At 37.1% G+C, this 22,664-nt stretch overlaps 1 protein-coding gene across 3 annotated transcripts in view; it reads left to right on the plus strand.

Moving 5' to 3' along the window:
• FAM185A (family with sequence similarity 185 member A) overlaps positions 1 to 22,664 on the plus strand; it is a 73,439-nt gene that overhangs the window by 40,916 nt on the left and 9,859 nt on the right. For 2 of the 3 annotated variants that reach the window (XM_065938441.1, XM_065938442.1), the window contains exons 6-7: positions 3,418 to 3,513; positions 7,449 to 7,583. In XM_065938441.1, the coding sequence (XP_065794513.1) occupies positions 3,418 to 3,513; positions 7,449 to 7,583 (231 nt within the window). The other variant, XM_065938444.1, reaches the window with a different exon arrangement.

A 22,664-nucleotide genomic window follows, 5' to 3' on the forward strand; every position in this document is an offset into this window, starting at 1 on the left:
CCGTCTATGGGGTCGCACAGAGCCAGACACGACTGAAGCGACTTAGCAGTAGCAGCAGCAGCTACATACAAAAACCCTGTTCTTTCTAATTTCCGTAATACATATAGAGCTCTGTTAGAAGCTGAAGTTCTGTTAAAAAAATTGATTATGTATATAAAAATCCTAATTTTCCCTACACTTATATTTTTAAAAATAGTATCTTTCTTCTGGAATACCTGGTCATCTTCCATTTTTAAAAAGTCAGTAGGAGAAAGCAGGGCTTGATAGTAGATAATGGTGGAATAGAAGTTGCTCACCAGCCTTACTTTGCCTGTTCTGTGTTCCCTCTTTTGGAAGGCACTTCCAGAAGCTGTGTACTGGAAATTATATCTTTTAAAAAGGGATATTTTCATAGTTTTTTTTTTTGAGGGGGGCTGGTAGTAGCAGTTGCCCTGTGTGTTTCTTATAAGCCCAGCCTGCTATAAGCTACCTTCCTAACAGAATTCCTAGGGGCAGGACATTAATTTAGAAAATTTTCCTCAAAGTGATCTTAAAATTCTGCCTTTGCAAATCCTTTACATCCTGTATATGAAATTTGTTCCTTGTTCTTGGAATTAGTGTAGCTTTGGAAGTGTAGGAATCAAATTGCAAAATCATTATCTTTTGTGTTGCTATTCTTTAGTTATCTGCATGTTGAAATGAGGTAAAATTATAAAAATTGAGAAGAACTTGAATGTGTTTGAACAATTTCAAGAGAATTCTCCCTTTATCTGAAAGAAAATAGAAAAGTTTGGAATTTTAGCCTTTTGAGCTTAGTTGTTATTCTTTGCTTAATAGCAGAGTATATATTACAAATATCTATTTATTTGGTTATATATAGTGTTAGCTGGTAGCTGACATCAGTTTTTCCCTTTTGTGTGTGTAATTTTCCAGGAAGACTCAGTGGTCTCTGTCAGATGAACAAAATCTTTTTCCAAAGTTGTGGTGATAGAAAACTCTCTGTGGGATTTTATTTATTCCAGTCAGTGTCTGTACTAGTAATTTTTGTTCACTTAATCTCTAACGCTTTTTTCCTTAAGGCTTCTTCCAAGATCTATAATAGAATTTCTCTGTTTTGTGAATCTCCGTAAAATGAAATTCTATGAATGAAGCCTTAATTTGACTCTTGGTAATTAATTTTTAGTTCCATTCATTTGTATTAAAGTGAAAAGTGAAGTTGCAGTCATGTCCGACTCTTTGTGACCCAGTGGACTGTAGTCTACCAGGCTCCTCTGTCCCTAGGATTCTCCAGGCAAGAATACTGGAGAGAGTTGCCATTACATAGCTTTTAAAATATTACCTTTGCTTTCTCTTTTGAAAACACATCTTGAATTTTAATTTTTTGGACAGCCTCCAGTGGGTGGGCCAGTATTAGAGCTCAAGACTGATAACGTGAGTGTATAATTTATTAATGGGTTAGGATATAATTACTTAGCTGTTGTTTATGTCCCATGTGAAGAGAAAAAGAAGTGAAAAGCATTGTTTATGAGCTATATAAAAATCTTATGGGTTTCCCCTAGAAAAAGCAAGAAATTAAATATTGTTTCAAATATTTTACTTTGTTCAGCTTGGGGTAATACACATTTTGTAGTTTACATTTCTTTTTTTTACCATAATATATTTTTACTTGGGTTCTTTAGGATGCAGTAAGAAGTATTTCTTTAGGATGCAGTAAGGCAGGAGGAGGGGATGACAGAAGATGATGGTTGGATGGCATCACTGACTTGATGGACATGAGTTTGAGCAAGCTCCGAGAGTTGATGATGGACAGGGAAGCCTGGTGTGCTGCAGTCCCTGGGGTCACAAAGAGTCGTACACTACTGAGTGACTGCTTTGAATTGAATTGATTGAAGAAGTTTTTATAGGAGTTTCTCTTGGTACCTGAGGAGAGAAATATTCATCTTTGTCCAGCTGCTGCTGCTGCTAAGTCGCTTCAGTCATGTCCGACTCTGTGTGACCCCATAGACGGCAGCCCACCAGGCTCCGCCGTCCCTGGGATTCTCTAGGCAAGAACACTGAAGTGGGTTTCCTTCTCCAGTGCGTGAAAGTGAAGTCACTCAGTTGTGTCCGACTCTTTGCGAACCCTGCAGCCTACCAGGCTCCTCCGTCCATGGGATTTTCCAGGCAAGAGTACTGGAGTGGGTTGCCATTGCCTTCTCCGCCTTTGTCCAACTACTCCATGTCATTTATCTCCAGTGGCTTAACTTCCCAACTTCAGGGTTCACTTGTGACACTTAAAAATTAAATACATTGGATCTAATAAATGGCATTTTGAATATAGGTTAGAGATAAATTATTATAAATTATCTTGAAGTCACATTTTAAACTATTTATTCCCAAGTTTTTATCTCTGTTTAAAGTCCTAAACATTTATTTTAAAGAAGAATGATGGTTCCTTTGTGAGTATACAAATTTTTTTCTTCATGTTTTGTAAAAAGTGTATAATTTTTGGCATTATTTTCACCATACTCCTTAATTTGTTTCTACCTTGAAGTAATAAAAGCACCTAATAAAATATGCTTTTTACGAGATCTCTCTAAAAAATATTCTTTGATCTTCTCAGGACAATCAAATAGAAAAGCTCAAAGTTCTATTGCTGTGGGAAAGGACAAAAAAGGAGAAGCTACACAGCTCCGACTCTTCACCACAGTTATCTTACTTCTTTATCTGACTGTCAGCATCCCCTGAAACTTGAAACATTGGATGATTGAAAACTGGGTTCAGTGATGACAAAGGGAAATCTGAGTGTCAAACCAGGACCACCTTAATTATGATTTTCTTCCCTTGACTTAAAGATAACCTGTTCAGTTTCCAAAACTTGAAATATTTAGATATAAATAAACTTCACCCACTTTTCATGTCATTCCTTCCCCTCCGCATCTCTCTAAGAAATGCAGCAAAACCTTGTGTAATGTAGTCTTTCACTGTTGGCTGCACTTTTTAGTACTAGCTCATTTGCTAAAAGGAGAAAATATAAGAGTTTTCATTTTTATTAACTTTGCTACTACCTCTATGTGACTGTATGTGAGATAGAATTCTTTAGTAAATTTTGAAAGTTGATAAACTAAATCTGTCAATAATACTTAATGGTTTGGGTTGTCATTATTTCCATAATATCCTTGCTACAAATTGGGTTTTAGATTAAACATGGTTAGAGTTAAGTTTTGGAGGTTACTGCAAACATAGGGATTTTCTTATTAGTTACCTCAGTGTAGACTTGTTACCTCTGATTCTGTTTTCATTTTTAAAGCAAAAGATGATATGGTTACAAGGAAAATAGAAAACCTTCAGGATTCTTAGCTCCTTATCCTAATGCTGAAGTAGAGCCTTTTATTTCAAATTATAATTCCAGTTACTCAGATAAGAATGATTATGCTTATGGTTCTTTCTTCCTCCTAGGTTCGTCTTCTGGATGTCTAAATGCCTTGACTCAGCAGGGTGCCATAGATGTTTATGTCAGCCAGCTGGGGAAAGTGGAATTGAAAGTCCATAAAGGTTAGCCAAGTGCAATGTTTTATTTTGACATATGATATTAGGAAGATTTTATGTAACATTCAGGAAACAGATGGTCAAATTATCTTATCTACACTGACAGATTTCAATAAAATTTTTCTGTGTTAGAACCTGATTTAAAGACTGGAATACTGGCCCTCAACACCAATGATCTTTGAAACTTTTGGAATAGATGGCCATGAAGACTATCTTTTTTTTTTTGTATTACAAACAAAAATGTTGTAATTTATTGACTGTTATTTTGGAATTTTTCAGTTTAATGTCTGAAATAAATACTCTTTGGAGAGAAAGAGTTCTCATACATTCTTTTGGTAGCTTTCCTGCTCCCTTGTAAGAGGACTTTCTCAGGCCATTATGCTAGAATAATACTTTTGAAGGTATGATCCTGAAATAAACGTGTCACCAAGAAGGTCCTCTAAAGTGATTATTAACTAAGTCTCTTGCAGCAAGGGTCCCCAACCCCTGGGCCACGGAACAGTAGTGGTCCCTGGTCTGTTAGGAACTGGGCTGCACAGCAGGAGGTAAGCAAAAGACCAATGAGCAAAACTTTATCTCTATTTACAATCTCTCCCCATCCCTTGTGTTTTGGCCTCATCTCAGGAAAACAAGCTCAGGGCTCCCACTGATTCTGCATTATGATGAGCTGTATAATTATTTCATTATATATCACAATGTCATAGTAATAGAAATAAAGTACACAATAAATGTAATGTTCTTGAATCATCCTGAAACACCACCCTCTCTAACCCCAGTCTGTGGAAAAGTTGTCTTCCACAAAATCTCTCCTAGTGCCAAAAAGGTTGGGGACTGTTGTAGTATCAGACTATGAATTATGATGTGTCTCTGTGTAATCTTATTTCTAATATAAATAGCTTATTCTAAGAGTTCAAGTCTTTCATGAAAAATTATATACTTTTTAATCACCTGAAGGCTGAATATGCAAGTCTTTGCATGCATGCATGCACATAGATGTACACATGCTTGGTCATAAGTGACTTGGGTACTTGAAGTAGCTTGGCTATAGGGGCTTAAGTGATCTGGATTCGGAAAGTTAAGAACCATACCTCTATATAAAATTTTTTTAAGAGAAAATCTGGAAGTTCTTGCATATAGGCCAGAACATGGCTATGTTTATAACAAGGAAAAAAACCTCCATAGAGACCAGTTGTTCCTGTTAGTAATTTCTTTATCATGTCTGTTTAGTACTTTTTTTGTTCAATGAGGCTCTCTTCTCAGTATCAAAATAAAACTACAAGCATAAACATGTGAAACTGAAGTTATTGCTGATGACAAGTATTATTTGATTTCTTAAGATCACATTTTTTCCTTTTAAATAAGATAATATTATGTTTTCACTAAATTTCTAAGCACTTCAATAATACTGTTTAGGATATTTTGTAAATGTCAAAAAATTCATATAATTGCATTCTTGTATTGTGAAGACCCAAGGAGAAAAACCATTACTACATTTAATGTTGCTAGTAACAGAGTTAAAACATAGTTTTAGATAGCTCTTACATGAAAATCATTTACTATTTTGTATGAATGGGAAAAGAAGTAAAAGCAAACAAAAAGCATTGTTAATCTTTGTCCATTTGAAGTATTTTTAGCTATTATTTGGATTGTTTTTCCAGTAACTTACTGAAATAGCACATGATATTGCAAGATTGATTGAAATTACAATTTTATGTTTTCTCCTATTGGGACCATGATACTGGCAGGAGCGTAAAGATAACTGGAAACAAAGTTTTCTGTCTTATTTCAGGTCTCTTAATTCTCACTAGACTTGGGAGCACTAACTTTCTGGAGTGATGGAAAGTTTTCATAATTCTGTTGCTTACTAGTTAGTAAAGACATCTGGAATCCTTTCCAGCTCTGCCACTGTCTTGCTGAAGGGTTTAAGAGCCAGCCACTTGAGTCTCCTACGCTGTCCTTTTGGCCCCTGTAGTCATTTTGCCAAGTGAAAAAAACTGTCACAATGCTTATTTCCTCTCTTCCTATGAAAGTTAACATGGTGACCTTATGAATTCATTTGAAAAGGCTGTGTTTAGGCTTGAGAGTCAGAGTCGCATCTGAGTACTGACTTTTCCACTTAAAATTTTTCCTTGATAAAACCTTTAATCTTAACCATATAATATCCCTTCAATAAATGATGCTATTATTAGTATTCACTTTTTAATTTTTAAAAAATGGTATTGATGTCAGTATGCATGAAGCAGGTTTTGAGGTGAAAAGAGGTTAAAGATATAATAGGTGCTGCCCTTTCTAAAGAAGATAGTGTTAGAGATGGCACTTTGGATAGAGCTTTCAAAAATCGTGAGACTTCACTCACAGATAGGAATGGAATTTTGATAGTGATAGTTTTTGTTCTTTAAGGGTGTGGAGAGATAAGGATAGAACTCTTTGCATCATTTAACATTTTTAAGACCCACAAATTTACAGTCCCTTTATTTAAGAACAGAAAAAAAATATGTTTTTAAAATTATCACATTTGATGTATTTAAAGTTTTAAAACCTTTATAAAAGGTTTTTAAAATCCATTATTTTCTACATTTTAAAGTATACTTGGTAAAAGAACATGTATCTTCTATTTATCCTGACATTTTCCTAGTTTGCTTTTATTTTGAGTTTTCCTAAAGCCCTCATAATATGTTTTTATGGGCAGCTCGTATTTAAGTAGCTGACACTGAAACTCTGAAAAGCAACTTGTTTTTTAAATAAGATAAACCAACTGTAGTAATGTGCTTTGTTCTCCCCTTATGAGGAGTAAATGCTAAAGTCCATCAGTTTTAACTCCAGATTTCCAGCTCCCATTAGAAAGGCTGAGAAGATACAGGATTACTTAGGGAAACGTAAGCTGATGTTAACCAAACTGGAAAGCACACAGTGACCCATAAACAAAGCCTTCTAGAAGCAGTCTTTACAGCATTCACAATAGTTGTCATCCTGACCTTCTTTGTGGACAGAGATGAGGTTACTCTTTTATGGGAAGGGCCTCTTATTTATTTGATATGTAAGAAATGCAGGAAAAAACCTCTTGAAATGAGAATGTACTGGTAAATTTTCACTGCAATCCATGTAGTTGTTTTGAAAAATGACTCCTCCTTAACAGGTGTTTGTTGTTTTGGTAAGATTGTAGTAGAAATAAAGTTGAGTGTCTTGCTTCAGGTACACCAAAAAAAGTCTGTAGTCCATTAAAAGAAACATTAGCGAGTTGAAATCTAAATATTCCTTTTTAAATTTTTGTTATTGACCCTCCCCTCCCCTACAAACAAGGTACTACTGAAAGCATAAGAGCTCAGGGTTCTAGTTAAGTTATAGTGATCAGTGAGATCACAGTCTGGTAATACAATGAGGTAGCAGTGTATGAAATACCGAAATGATTAAGAGCACTGGTTTGTTGTCATTGCAGTGGATCTTGATTCTAGCAATAGCTGTCGTGGAAACTTAAGTTCTTACCTGTAAAATTGGGATTACAATAATACCTCGTTAAGTTGAGAGGGAAATTAAAAGATAACGTAATGAAGGTGTCTGGCTCTTAGTAAATGCGCAGTTAATGGTAAATTCTGTCTATAAGCTGCATGTCTATTAAACTCACTTTTCTGGTATTAGACAAGCTGATTAAGACTATTGGCAAAAGAAGAAATAGTAGTTCATGATGGCCTAGTAGCTCATATTCTTGACAAAAGATACTGTGATTGCCTTGGGAATAAGAGATACTGACCACCTGAGAGTGAGGAAAAGATGTTACTATTTATTTATTTATTTATTTTTTAGGTATTACTATTTAAATCAAATATACTGATGAGTAAAGACAGACTATTGGGGGCAATGCTACTCTTTAAATAATTTTATAATAGTCTCCAGTACTTTTTATTTCTTTGTATTAAATAAGCTTTCCTTTAAATTTATCACAGGCTCTATTCTTGTCAAGGTTGCATCTTCTCTTCAAGCTTATTTACAGTTATCAGGGAAAGAGATTGATGTGAACTCAGATGTCCATGTTGAAGAAATGCATGAAGCTCATAGAGATGATGGTGTGATAATCACTGGTAAGGAGATTGTGTTTTGCTATGTAAGATGAATAGTCATTGTCTGTCTATAAGTAGAAATATGCTATTCTTAACTGCAGCTTTAATCTTTATTTTTTTCTGTTGTCACATAGTGATGTTTGACACATTTTTCTTCTAGCTGCTTATCAGTAATACAATTGCAGGCATTTAGTCCTGTCTTTGGATAAAATAGATTTTAAAAACTTTCCTATCAAAGAGATTTCATTTATACATTCACCATCAATATAAATTTGAGTTGCTTCTACCTCTTGGCTACTGTGAATAATGTTGTCATGAACATGAGTGTGCAAACTTAGCCTTTAAAAGAAAGGCAATCTTGTTATATGCTTACAACATCAGTGCCCCTTGAGGACACTACAGTAAGTGAAATAAGCCAGTCACAGAAAGACAAATAATGTCTGATTACGTTTATATGGGATATGTAAAGAATCAAAATAGAGAGAGAGGAAAATGGGGAGTTGTTCAGCAGGTATAAAGTTTCAGTTTTGAAAAATGAAAAAGTTCTGGAGATCTATTGCACAACAATGTGAATATACTTAACACTACTAAACTGTAGATTTTAGAATAGTTAAAATGATTGTAATTTGATAAAAATGACTAATTTTTGATTATAATAAAAAACAATAAAATGGTAAATTTTATTTTCTGTGTTTTTTACTATAATCAAAAATCTCATTTTTTTTTTCTGACATAGTTGCTTTCTAATTCTTGGTCTTAAAAATCAAGTACAATTGACCCTTGAATAACAGAGAAATTGTGGTCATTGGTCCCCCACCCCAGTGCAAAGTCAAAATTCCACCTGTAACTTTTCAGTCAGTCCTCCATGTTAGTGGTTCCACATCTGTAGATTCAACAAACTGCAGATCATGTAGTAGTGTCATATGTATTATTTTTAAAAAATCTGTGTGTAAGTGGATTCATATAGTTCAAACTTGTGTTCTTCAGTTTAAACTGTAAACACATATATTATATTGTAAGATATGAAGTTGCTGCTGCTGAGTCACTTTAGTCGTGTCTGACTCTGCACAACCCCATAGATGGGAGTCCACCAGGCTCCCCCATCCCTGGGATTCTCCAAGAAAGAACACTAGAGTGGGTTGCCATTTCCTTCTCCAGTGCATGAAAGTGAAAAGTGAAAGTGAAGTTGCTCAGTTGTGTCCGACTCAGCAACCCCATGGACTGCAGCCTACCAGGCTCCTCCATCCATGGAATTTTCCAGACAAGAGTACTGGAGTGGGGTGCCATTGCCTTCTCTGAAGATTTGAAGTTAACTTTGTATAATTGTAATAAATAAATAGGAGTTTGGCGTGGTATTATGCACATTGTAAACTTGATCTTTTAGTTTGACAAATTCTTAATTCCAAAAAATGTGTAGTTTTTCCACATATTTTTAAATTACCTTTGGCTATACTGATAGTTGATACTACTTCAAAAAATATTTATGGTGTGGATAATACATTTATATAGTAAAAAAAGTAATCAGTAATGCTGGTGAGTGTCTCCTTTACATCTTACTAGAGTGTAATTGAGAAAGACATTGAAATCACCATGAGGTTTTGATATAATTTTTTATATATATGTGTATATATATATATATATATATGCAAGGTGGTTTTACATTGCTGGTCTCTTAATTTCAAATGTGTTTTAATATCCTGCATTTGCACTCTCCTCACGGTTGCTGGTTTTGATATCATATTTGTGTGTGAATGATTCCCTGTCTTTATTTTATGTTTGTCTTTATTGGTGAGCTTTCTTATTTGTAATTTGTTTCTAATTGTGGCCTTTTCTTTTCCACATAGAGAAGTTCCTTCAGCATTTGTTTCAAAGGTGACCTGGCGGTGCTAAGTTCTCTTAACTTTTGCTTGTCTATAAAGCTTTTGATTTCTTCATCAAATCTGAATGAGAGCCCTGCTAGGTAGAGTATTCTTTGTTGTGGGTTTTTCCGCTTTCATCACTTTAAATGTATCATGGCACTCCCTTCTGGCCTGCCAAGTTTCTGCTGAAAAAATCATCTGATAACCATATGAGGGTTCTCCTATATGTTGTTTGTTGCTTTTCTCTTGTTGTTTTTATTTTCTCTTTAATTTTTGTTAGGTTGATTAATATGTGTCTCAGTATGTTCTTCCTGGGATTAATCCTGTAATGGACTCTTTGCACTTCTTGGACTTGAGTGTTTCCTTTCCCATGTTACAGAAATTCTAAACTATTATCTCTTCAAATATTTTTCCTCCCTTTCTCTCTCTCTTCTCCTTCTGGGACCCTTATAGTGTGAATGTTGATGCATTTAACATTGTCCCAGAGATCTCTGAGTTTGTCTTTATTTCTTTTCATTCTTTTTTCTCTATTCTGTTCCACAGCAGTGATTTCCACCAATCTGTCTTCCAACTCACTTACTCTTCTGCCTCATTTGTTCTGCTTTGATTCCTTCTAGTATATTTTTGGTTTCAGTTATTGTATTGTTCATCTCCATTCTTTAAGGCTTCAAGTTCTTTATTAACCATTTCTTGTATCCTCTCAGTCTGTGTGCCACTCATTTTCAGAGATCTTGGACCATCTTTACTATCATTTCTATCAATTCTTTTTCAGGTAGTTTGCCTATCTCCACTTCACTTAGTTGTTTTTCTGTAGTTTTATCTTGTTCCTTCGCCTGGGACATATTTTGCTGCTATCTCATTTTGTCTAACTTTCCATATTTGTGGTTTGTTTTTCTCAGGATGGTAGTTCTTCTTGGTTCTAGTATCTGCATCCTGGGAGGTGAAGTTGGCCTAAGGTCTTGGGCAGGCTTCCTGGTGGGTGGAACTGGTGCCTGCCCACTGGTGGGTGGAGTTGGAACTTGTTACTCTGGTGGGCAGGGCCGTGTCAAAAAGTTTATTTATAGGCATTTCTTGGCTCAGGACTAAGAAACTGAGAAGAAATGGAGTAGCCCTCATGGTCAACAAAAGAGTCCAAAATGCAGTACTTGGATGCAGTCTCAAAAACGACAGAATGATCTCTGTTTGTTTCCAAGGCAAACCGTTACAATATCACAGTAGTCCAAGTCTATGCCCCAACCAGTAATGCTAAAGAAGTTGAAGTTGAACAGTTCTATGAAGACCTCCAAGACCTTATAGAATTAACACCCAAAATAGATGTCATTTACATTATAGGGGACTGGAATGCAAAAAGAGGAACTCAAGAGCTACCTGGAGTAACAGGCAAATTTGGCCTTGGGGTGCAAAATGAAGCAGGGCAAAGGCTAATAGAGCTTTGCCAAGAAAATGCCCTGGTCATAGCAAATACCCTCTTCCAACAACACAAGAGAAGACTCTACACATGGACAACAAAGATGATCAACACTGAGACAAGACTGATTATATTCTTTGCAGCCAAAGGTGGAGAAGCTCTATACAGTCAGCAAAAACAAGACTGGGAGCTGACTGTGGCTCAGGTCATGAACTCCTTATTGCCAAATTCAGACTTAAATTGAAGAAAGAAAGTAGGGAAAACCACTAGATCATTAAGGTATGACCGAAATCAAATCCCTTATGATTATACATTGGAAGTGAGAAATAAATTTAAGGGACTAGATCTGATAGACAGAGTGCCTGATGAACTATGGACATAAGTCCGTGACATTGTAGAGGAGACAGGGATCAAGACCATCCCCATGAAAAAGAAATGCAAAAAAGCAAAATGGCTGTCTGAGGAGGCCTTACAATTAGCTGTGAATAGAAGAGAAGCGAAAGGCAAAGGAGAAAAGGAAAGATAAACCCATTTGAATGCAGAGTTCCAAAGAATAGCAAGGAGAGATAAGAAACCCTTCCTCCGGGATCAACACAAAGAAATAGAGGAAAATAATAGAAGGGAAGGACTAGATATCTCTTCCGTAGAAGGCTCTGGCAACGCACTCCAGTTCTCTTGCCTGGAAAATTCCATGGACGAAGGAGCCTTGTAGGCTTCAGTACATGGGGCTGCTCAGACACGACTGAGCGACTTCACTTTCAGTTTTCACTTTCACGCATTGGAGAAGGAAATGGCAACCCACTCCAATGTTCTTGCTTGGAGAATCCCAGGTACGGGGAAGCCTGGTGGGCTTCCGTCTATGGGGTTGCACAGAGTCAGACACGACTGAAGCGACTTAGTAGCAGCAGCAGCAGCAGAGATCTCTTCAAGAAAATTACAGAAACCAAGGGAACATTTCATGCAAAGATGAGCACAATAAAGGACAGAAATGGTATGGACCTAACAGAAGCAGAAGATATTAAGAAGAGGTGGCAAGAATACACAGAAGAACTATACAAAAAAGATCTTCATGACCCAAATAACCATAATGGTATGAGCACTCACGTAGAGCCAGACATCCTGGAATGCAAAGTCAAGTGGGCCTTAAGAAAGCATCATTATGAACAAAGCTAGTAGAGGTGATGGAATTCCAATTGAGCTAATTAAAATCCTAAAAGATGATGGCCTGAAAGTGCTGCACTCAATATGCCATCAAATCTGGAAAACTCAGCAGTGGCCACAAGACTGGAACAAGTCAGTTTTCATTCCAGTCCCAAAGAAAGCCAATGCCAAAAAATTGCACAATTGCACTCATCTCACACGCTGGCAAAATAATGTTCAAAATCCTCCAAGCCAGACTTTAATAGTATATGAACTGTGAACTTCCAGAGGTTCAACCTAGATTTAGAAAGTAAGGCAGAGAAACCAGAGATCAAATTGCCAACATTCGCTAGATCATTGAGAAAGCAAGAGAGTTCCGAAAAACATCTACTTCTGCTTTATCGACTATGCCAAAGCCTTTGACTGTGTGGATCACAACAAACTGTGGAAAATTCTTAAAGGGATGGGAATACCAGACCACCTGACCTGCCTCCTGAGAAATCTGTATACAGGTCAAGAAGGGACAGTTAGAACTGGACGTGGAACAACAGACTGGTTCCAAATTTGAAAAGGAGTACATTGTATATTGTCACCCTGTATATTTTATGTTGTCACCCTGCTTATTGAACTTCTATGCAGAATACATCATGTGAAATGCTGGGCTGGATGAAGCACAAGCTAGAATCAGGATTACCAGAAATATCAATAACCTAGATATGCAGGTGACACCACCTTTATTGCAGAAAGTGAAGAACTGAAGAGCCTCTTGATGAAAGTGAAAGAGGAGAGTGAAAAAGTTGGCTTAAAACAGAACATTCAGAAAACAAAGGTCATGGCATCCAGTCCCATCACTTCATGGCAAATAGATGGGGAAACAGTGGAAACGGTGGCAGACTTTATTCTTTTGTGCTCCAAAATCACTGCAGATGGTGATTGCAGCCATGAAATTAAAAGACCTTTGCTCCTTGGAAGAAAAGTTATGACCAACCTAGACAGCATAATAAAAAGCAGAGACATTACTTTGCCAACAAAGGTCCGTCTGGTCAAACTATGGTTTTTCCAGTAGTCATGTATGGATGTGAGAGTTGGACTATAAAGAAAGCTGAACACCAGAGAATTGATGCTTTTGAACTGTGGTGTTGGATAAGAGTCTTGAGAGTCCCTTGGAGTGCAAGGAGATCAAACTAGTCAATCATAAAGGAAATCAGCCCTGAATATTCTTTGGAAAGGCTGATTCTAAATCTAAAGCTTCAGTACTTTGGCTACGTGATGTGAAGAACCAACTCATTGGAAAGGACCCTGATGCTGGACTGGGCAACATTGAAAACAGGAGGAGTAGGGGATGACAGAGGATGAGATGGTTGGATGGCATCACCAACTTGATGGACATGAGTTTGAGTAAACTCCGGGAGTTGGTGATAGACAGGCAAGCCTGGCGTGCTGCAGTTCATGGGGTCACAAAGAGTCTGACACGACTGAGGGACTGAACTGAACTGAACTGAACTGGCTCAGGACAACTTTATGCAGCCTGTCTGCTGATGGATATGGCTGTTTCTCTAGCCCCCACCTCACCCCAGCCCACCTACCCTGCTCCTAACCCCACCATTAGTTATTTGTCCTAAAGCATCCCAGCACTGGAGCCTGCAGGCTTTTTGGTGGGGTTGGGTCTCAGTGTCAAAATGTTGACCTCCGGGAGAGTTCACACAGATGATGATTGTTCACTGGGGCATCCGCCACTAGTGTCCTTGCCTCCACAGTGAGCCACAGCTGATCCCTGCCTCCACTGGAGCCCCTTAAAAACCCACCAGTAGGCCTGGCCTAGGCTTCTATGGAGTCACTGGTTTTTCTTGGGTCCAGTACACATGAAACCTGTGTGCACTCTCTGAGAGTGGTTTCTGTGTTTTCCCAAATCCTGTAGAGCTCCTGTACTGCAGCCCTCCTGGCATTCAAAGCCAAATGCTCTGGAGGCTCCTCCTCTTGTTGGCAGATCTCCAGACTGGGGAGCCTGATGTGGGGCTCAGAACTCTCACTCCTATGGGAGGACCTCTGTAATGTAATTATTTTCCAGTTTGTGGGTCACCCACTCAGCAGGTATGGAATTTGATTATATTGTGAAAGCTCCTCTTATACCATCTTGTTTTAGCTTCTCCATCTTTGGGTATAGAATATTATTTTTGGTAAGTTTGAATCTTTTGTTGATGATCGCTCAACAGTTAGTTGTGGTTTTGGTGTTTTCATGAGAAGAGGTGAACTCAAGTCCTTCTGCTGCACAATCTTGTCTCTAGCGCAGAGGACACTGAAATGAAAGTGTGTGTATGCATGTATGCTGCAGGCTTACCCATGAGATACTCTTGAGAAAAAGATAGTATTTGTGGTGGTGGTGGTGGCAGTGGGGTGTCTTCTTGAGATCAAGTTTCACAATAATTAGCAGCTGCTTTATTAAATCTTGGCAGAGAGTAGAGATTATTTGGGGGGAGGGAGAATTTTTTTCCTCAAAAGTAAAGGAATTTATTTAATGATAAAGATCAAGTTTTGTCTTAGATATTCATTTTATTTATCATAAAAGTTAAAAAGGCAGTCTTAAAATCATAAAATATTAGCAAAAAGTAGCAGTAGTAAAAAATAACACCTGTACAATTTCAGATTAACTCTGTGCTTAATGGTCAGACTCTTGGTTACACAGAGAAAACCTGATGAAAATTTTAAGTGTTAAATGTGGTAAGAATCAATTTCTTGTGATATGATATCTTGAATTTGATAAAGAACCAATAGGGTTACCTTTTTTGGCCCTCTTAATGTAAAGTAATAATACAAATTTATTTAATAATGCTCTGAATGATAGCATAATCAAATTATTTTGCATGTTAGAATGTTTGAATTATAAATATTTTTTCACTTTTCATTAAGTAACTCATAAAATCATGCATTTCTGAAATTTAGATTTAGTTTAAGTTCCTTTTCAAAACCCTATTCTCATCATTTCAGCCTTTAAAAAAAAGACCTCATTATATGCTCTAAGAATACTTAGTAGTCCTGTCATTAGATAAAATCATTATTTGCAGACCTGATATCTGTTATTAAGTTCTTGCCTGTTTCCATTCCACTAAACAGGTACCACTTCAAACTTAATATATGTAAAAACAGATATTATCTTTTACTAGGCTAATTCTTCCTCCTCCTGTAGTCTCTATTTTCCTTTTTTTTGTCAGTCACTCAGCAAACATTTATTGAGGTCAGGTACTGCTAGAAATTAGGAGTGCAAAGATAAGGTAATAAAGCATGGTCTCTCTGACATATGAGAAGCTTATGTCCTAGTGAAGCAAGATAGCCAAACCAATGAATATAATAAAGTGGAATAAATGTTGTAATAAAGGTATGTGCGTGGTACCATGAGAGCATGAAAGTGGCACGTCTAAATTATACTAGCATTGTGAATTTGAGGAAGTAAGACAAGTTCAATATAGTTGACTGTAGCAAGTGAGGGGCACAGTGGTATATAAGGAGGCTGGAGAGTCCAAGAAGGATCAGATCATAGAGGGCTAATTTGGCTTTCATAGCAAATGCATTGCAAAGGCACTGCAAGGTTTCAATCTGGAGTTCATATAATAGGATCTGTGTATTAGAAAGATCACTGAACTTCCTAGTGGTCCAGTGGTTAAAATCCAGCCAGCAAAGCAGGGGACATGGATTCAAACTGTCGTCTGGGAAGAGACCACATGCTGCGGGGCAGCTAAGTCCATGCATCACAACCAGCGAGTCTGCATGCTGTAGAAGCCGTGCTCAGCAACAAGAGATGCCACCATGATGATAAGCCCATGCACCGCGACTAAAGAGTGGCCCCCTCTTGCCGCAACTAGAGAAGGGCCTTGCACAGCTGTGAAGACCCAGCACAACAGCAATAACAACAGAAAAAGAAAGATTACTGAATGTTGAGTGGAGAAATATTGGAAAGGACAGTGGCAGGTGAAGGAAAAGAAAAGTTAATGATAATTAACAGGTTATCACAGTAATTCAGGAGAAAGAGTTTAGTGGCCTGGACTCCACAATGATCTATTTTAATTCAAACAAGTGAATAAAAAGCCTTAAATAAATTTTGGTTGAAAAACATAGATAGAGGTATACCTCATTTTATTGTACTTTACTTTATTGTACTTCATGGATACTGTGTTTTTCACGAATTGAAGTTTTATGACAATTCTGCGTGGAGCTTGTATATTGGTGCCATTTTTTTCCAGAACATTTGCTTCCTTTGTGTTTCTGTATCCCATTTTGATAATTCTCGCAGTATTTTAATTTTTAAAAGTTATGATGTGTTTTGGTGATATGTGATCTTTGATGCTACTGTTAAAATTATTCTGGGACACCATGATGATCCCCCATGAGACATTGAACTTAATTGATAAAGGTTCTGTGTTATCTGATTGCTCCACCAATTGGCTGTTCACCTGTCTCTCTCCCTCTCCTCAGATCTCCCTGTTTCCTGAGAGACAACATTATTGAAATAGGGTAGTGAAATAACCCTACAATGGCCTCTAATAAGTGTTCAAGTAAGAGTTCTAAGGAACTCTTAGAATGAAAGGAAGAGTTCTAAGTGTTCAAGTGAAAGGAAGGAACTTTCAAGTGAAAGGAAGAGTCCTAAGTGTTCAAGTGACAGGAGAAGTTGCATATCTCTCACTTTTAAGTCAAAAGCTAGAAATGATTAAGCTTAAGGAGGAGCGCATGTTGAAGCCAAAATAGGACATGAACTTGGCCTCTTGCACCAAACAGGTAAACAAGTTATGAATAAAGGAAAAGTTCTTGAAGGAAACTAAAAGTGGTACTTCAGTGAACACATGAGTGATTAGAAAGTGAAACAGGCTGATTATTGATATGGTGAAAGTTTTAGAGGTTTGGATAGAAGATCAAACCAGCCACAACATTCCCTTAAGCCAAAACCTAATCCAGAGAAAATTCCTAATTCTCTCCAATTCTACAAAGGCTGAGAAGGATGTGGAAGCTACAAAAGAAAACTTTGAAGTTAAGAGAGTTTGGTTTAAGGAAAGAAACCATCTCCATATCATAAAAGTGCAAGGTGAAATAGCAAATGCTAATGTACAAACTGTAGCAAGTTATCCAGATCTAGCTAAGGTAATTAATGAATGTGACTACACTAAACAATAGGTTTTCAATGTAGAAGAAACAGCCTTATATTGGAAGAAAATTCCATCTAGGACTTTCATAGCTATAGAAGTCAATGTCTGGCTTCAAAGCTTCAGACTTTATTAGGGGCCAGTGCAGCTGGTGACTTAAAGTTGAAGCTAGTGTTCATTTTCCATACCAAAAATCCTATACAGCTTCAGAATTATGCTCAACCTATTCTGCAGAAAAGACTAGAGATCTCTTCAAGAAAATTAGAGATACCAAGGAAACATTTCATGCAAAGATGGGCAAAATACAGGGCAGAAACGATATGGACTTAACAGAAGCAGAAGATATTAAGAAGAGGTGGCAAGAATACAAAGAAGAACTATACAAAAAAAGATCTTAATGACCCAGATAACCACGATGGTGTGATCACTTACCTAGAGCCAGACATCCTGGAATGCAAAGTCAAGTGGACCTAAAAATAATAGAAAAAGCAAGAGAATTCCAGAAAAACATGTACTTCTGCTTCATTGAATATGTTAAAACCTTTGACTATGTGGATCACAACAAACTGGAAAATTCTTTAAGAGATGGGAATACCAGACCACCTTACCTGCCTCCTGAGAAATCTGTATGCAGGTCAAGAAGCAGTAGTTAGAACTGAACTTCGAATAATGGACTGGTTCCAAATTGGGAAAGGAGTACATCAAGGCTGTATTTTGTCACCCTGCTTATTTAACTTCTATGCAGAGTACATTATGCGAAATGCCAGGCTGGATGAAGCACAAGCTGGAATCAGTATTACCAGACAAATATCAATAACCTCAGATATGCAGATAACACCACCCTTATTGCAGAAAGCAAAGAAAAACTAAAGAGCTTCTTGATAAAAGTGAAAGAGGAGAGTGAAAAAGTTGGCTTAAAACTCAACATTCAGAAAACTAAGATCATGGCATCCTGTTCTACCTCTGCATGGCAGATAGATGGGGAAATAATGAAAACAGTGACAGACTTTTTTGGGGGGGCTCCAAAATCACTGCAGATGGTGACTCCAGCCATGAAATTAAAAGACACTTGCTCCTTGGAAGAAAACTTTGACCAACCTAGACAGAATAATAAAAAACAGAGACATTACTTGACCGACAAAGATCCATTTAGTCAAAGCTATGGTTTTTCCAGTTGTCATGTACAGATGTGAGAGTTGACCATAAAGAAAGCTGAGTGCCAAAGAATTGATGCTTTTGAACTGTGGTGTTGGAGAAGACTCTTGAGAGTGCCTTGGACTGCAGGAAGATTCAGCCAGTCCATCCTAAAGGAAATCAGTCCAGAATATTCACTGGAAGGACTGATGCTGATGCTGAAACTGAAGCTCCAGTACTTTGGCCAATTCATGTGAGGAACTGACTCATTGGAAAAGATACTGGGAAAGATTGAAGGCGGTAGGAGAATGGGACGATAGAGGATGAGATGGTTGGATGGAATCACCAACTCTATGGACATGAGTTTGTGCAAGCTCTGGGAGTTGGTGATGAATAGGGAAACCTGGTGTGCTTCAGTCCATGGTGTCACAGAGTCGGATAGGACCGAGTGACTGAACCTAACTGACTCTGCCTGTACTCTAGAAATGGAATAGTAAATCTTGGGTTTGTTGCTACACATCTGTTTACAACATGGCTTACTGAATATTTTAAGCTGACTGTTGCTACCTACTGCTCAGGGAAAAAAAAAAATCAAAACATTGCTTCTCAGACAATGCACCTGGCCACCTAAGAGCTGTGATGGAGACATACAATGGTTTTAATATTGTTTTCCTGATACAACATCCAAGTTGATGTGGAGTAAATTCAACTTACAAGTCTTACTATTTAAGAAATAAATTTCATAAGGCTCGAGCTGCCAAAGATAGTGATTCCTCTGATGGATCTGAGCAAAATGAACTGAAAACCTTCTGGAATGGATTCACCAGTCTAGATGTCATTAAGAATATTTGATTTCATGGGAAGAGGTCAAACTATCAACATTGAAAAGAGTTTGGAAAAAGTTGAGCCCAACCTTCATGATGACTCTGAGGGGTTCAAGACTTCAGTAGAGGAAGTAACTGCAGATACAGTGGAAGGAAATGCAAGGAAGCTTGAATTATAAGCAGAGCACAGGAAGATATGACTAAATTACTGCAGTTTCATGATGAAACTATAATGGTTGAGGAATTGCTTCCATGAATGAGCAAAGAGAGTGATATTTTTGAGGTGGAATCTAGTCCTGGTGAAGATGCTAGCAGACTGTTGAAATTATAATAAAGGATTTAGAATATCACACAAATTTAATTGATAAAGCAAGATTTGAGAGGATTAGCTCCAATTTTGAAAGTTCTACTGTGGGTAAAATGGTGTCAAACAGTATTGCATGCTATGGAGAAATTGTGAAAGGAGTCAGTCAGTAGAGCAAACTTCATTGTTATTTTATTTTAGGAAAGTGCCATATCCACTCCAGCCTTCAGCAACAACCACCATAATTAGTCAGCAGCCATCATCATCAAGGCAAGACCCAGTACCAGCAAGAAGATTATTAATTGCTAAAGGGTCAAATAATGGGCATTTTTTAGCAATATTTTTTACTTTACAACTTACAGACTTTTATTATACTTAAAAGTATATCAAATTTTAAATTATGATTGTAAATGGATGCTATGAGGAAGATGTATGCTTACCTCATTCGTTACTATGAAGCTCCTTAGCCCATTTAATTATTTTTTGTGTTATTATATCTTATACTCTAGCCCCTGTTTCCTAAACCAGGAAGGACCAAATTGCAGAACAAAGTTTATTTTCTGCTCACAGCCCAAGAATCAGATTTCTTTTGGCGAGTGGCACATGATACACTGTGAGATTGGGCCCCAAATGGTTCTGTAGGTTGTCTCTGATATTAGATTAAATCCACAAGAGTGGTAATACAGAGAGATTTCAGATAAATATTTCAGCAGTCTTTTGTAGAGAGAGCTGTATGAACAAGTTATTGGGTTTAGAGAAACCTTTATGTTTCATTTTTATTTCAAAACTGGTGCTCAAAAGTCCACAGATCTCATTTATGAACTGGATGTAATAATTTAAGAAGAGGTCTTGAAAATCAAAATAGATTGTTTTTTCTGTAGAGATTTCCAGTCTGAAACCCGATTTTGGAAGTAATGAGCAGCTTTATATGTGAGTTGTTATTATAGGCAGCTGAGCCCAGCTCTTCTGGGCCTTCCTTACAGAGTCTGTGAGGCATAGAAACAGAAATGCCCTCGCTACTAAGAGGTCTGGATTGTATCTGTAGCATGATTTCTATAAGAAACCATGCCAGTAAACTTTAGTTCCTAGGGCTCAGGGTTAGCATGTGTTAGCCTGTAATTTTATTTGATTTCCTGCTCCATGGTGTCCCTTGTTGCCATCACTGATAAATAAATGTATGTTGTATAATTCTTAAAGTGATTTATAAATATGTGCTATTCTAAGGTCAAAAGAAATCCTGGAACTCTTAGGCTAAAACACTTATCTACTAAAGAGTTATGCACAGTGTATTATTTGGGATATATTCTCTAATCCTTTTGAGATCCTTGATTCTAAAGTTTTGTGTTCTAACCAAATATGGTAGGGCTTTCCTGGTATCTCAAATGGTAAAGAATCTGCCTGCAATGTGGGAGACCTGAGTTCAGTCCCTGGGTTGGGAAGATTCCCCTGGCATGACAAGGGCATGGCAACCCAGTCCAGTATACTTGCCTGGAGGATCCCCATGGATAGAGGAGCCTGGTGGGCTGCAGTCCATGGGGTCGCAAAGAGTCGGAGACGACTGAGCTACTAAGCACAGCACAGCACGTATATGGTAAATTGGATAGGTGGTGAATAGCTTAGGTTAGATATTTCTTGAAATAAATTGACTTCTCTATTAGGTTTTAAACTGGATTCACCAACTTAAATTTGAAACCTCCCCACTGTATATCAAGCCATTCTCTAAGACCAGAGGTGCATGTGGTACGTCATTCTTTTGTGTTAAAAGTGCCTCAATTTAAATGATTAGAGAGTATTAGAAATGAAGTATGTTGTCAGTCAAACAATTGTTTGACATTGTCTGCATGGTAGGGAGAGTGGTATTAAATATTACTGGGTTCACTTTATTTTAGTCAAACTGTAAATGTAAAGCATGATAAAAGTAAGTTCATTTGGGATCAAAATAAACTACCAAGTCAGAAGAGAGTTCTCAGCTTGTTTGTATGCTGGAAACTTGCATATTTAATGGTATTGTGATTTCTATTGGAAAACTAGTTCATTGGTTGGAAAAGAGGTTGAAATGAGACTGAGACCACAGGATGCCACTTTTAAGAGCTAGAGACAATATTTTCTCTCCAAACAAGAAAAAAAGTTTAATCTTTTGATATGACTCATAGGAATAACTTTTTTTTAGAACACACAAGTTTTTGTTTTCTTCCAGTTTATAGCATTTGGAGAAATATTGATTTGTCAGTCATGTAGATGTGCTTCAGGATGACAAGGAAGAAATTTGGTAACATTGAAGAATGCTCTAGGTTTATGGCTGGCTGCTGAAAAATACTTTGACAGAATTAATGTAGAAACTGCCTTCAGATTATTTGTGCTATTATGGTATTTTGTTTCTCCATTTTATTAAAGTTTAAGATCCTGGGAGTGTAATAGATAGACATCAGCTTTGTTTGTTAAGGTGTACCAAAAAAGGAAGATCAGGTTTTGTTTCTATTCATCCACAAACTTTACCTGTTAAGGACAGATTGTAAATGTTAGATTTTTCTGGCTACATATGGTTTCTGTTGTGTATTCTCTTTTGTTTTTTATAACCCTTTAAAAATGTAGAAGTCATTCTTAGCTCTTAGGCTATAAAAATAGGCCTCAGGCCAGATTTGGCCTGTAGCCCATAATTTGCTGACTCCCTAGACTAGAGATCAAAGTGCAGACCCCAGTCTTAGAGCATGTGAACTCTGCGTGTGATGCCTAGGTTTGTTTCTTTTTAAGTTGGTTTTGTTTTCATGTTTATTTTGGTCATTCAAGAAAGACTGAACTGTAGCCAAATCTTACCCTGAGGAAACTCTTCCCAGTAATGAAGAAAAAAAGATTTGTGCACATAGAAGTATAATAATGTGAAATTTAAGAAACAGCCATAGAAAATTTAAGATAGCAAGTAAAAACACAAAAACATGTTCAATATCGCTAATCAGTCATGAGATATGAATTAAAATATGAATTAAAACCAGAATGAGATGTTACTACATATCTATTAGCATGGCCAAAATAAGAAATACTGATAATATCAAATACTGGCAAGGATGTGGAGAGATTGGGTCTCTCCTGCTTTGCTGTTGGGTGTGTAAAATAATATAGCCACTGAATTAAGTCTGGCATTTTGTTAAAAAAAAAGAAAACTAAGTGTGAAACTACCATATGATCCATATGACATTCCTGGGCTTTTACCTTGGAGAAGTGAAGCTTACTGTTTCATGTAAAAACCTGTACACAAGTATTCATAGCTTTATTTGAAATAGCCCAAAACTTGAAATGACTAAAATAT

Source organism: Muntiacus reevesi, chromosome 6 (genome assembly GCF_963930625.1).
Source record: "Muntiacus reevesi chromosome 6, mMunRee1.1, whole genome shotgun sequence".
Classification (NCBI taxonomy): Eukaryota; Metazoa; Chordata; class Mammalia; order Artiodactyla; family Cervidae; genus Muntiacus; species Muntiacus reevesi.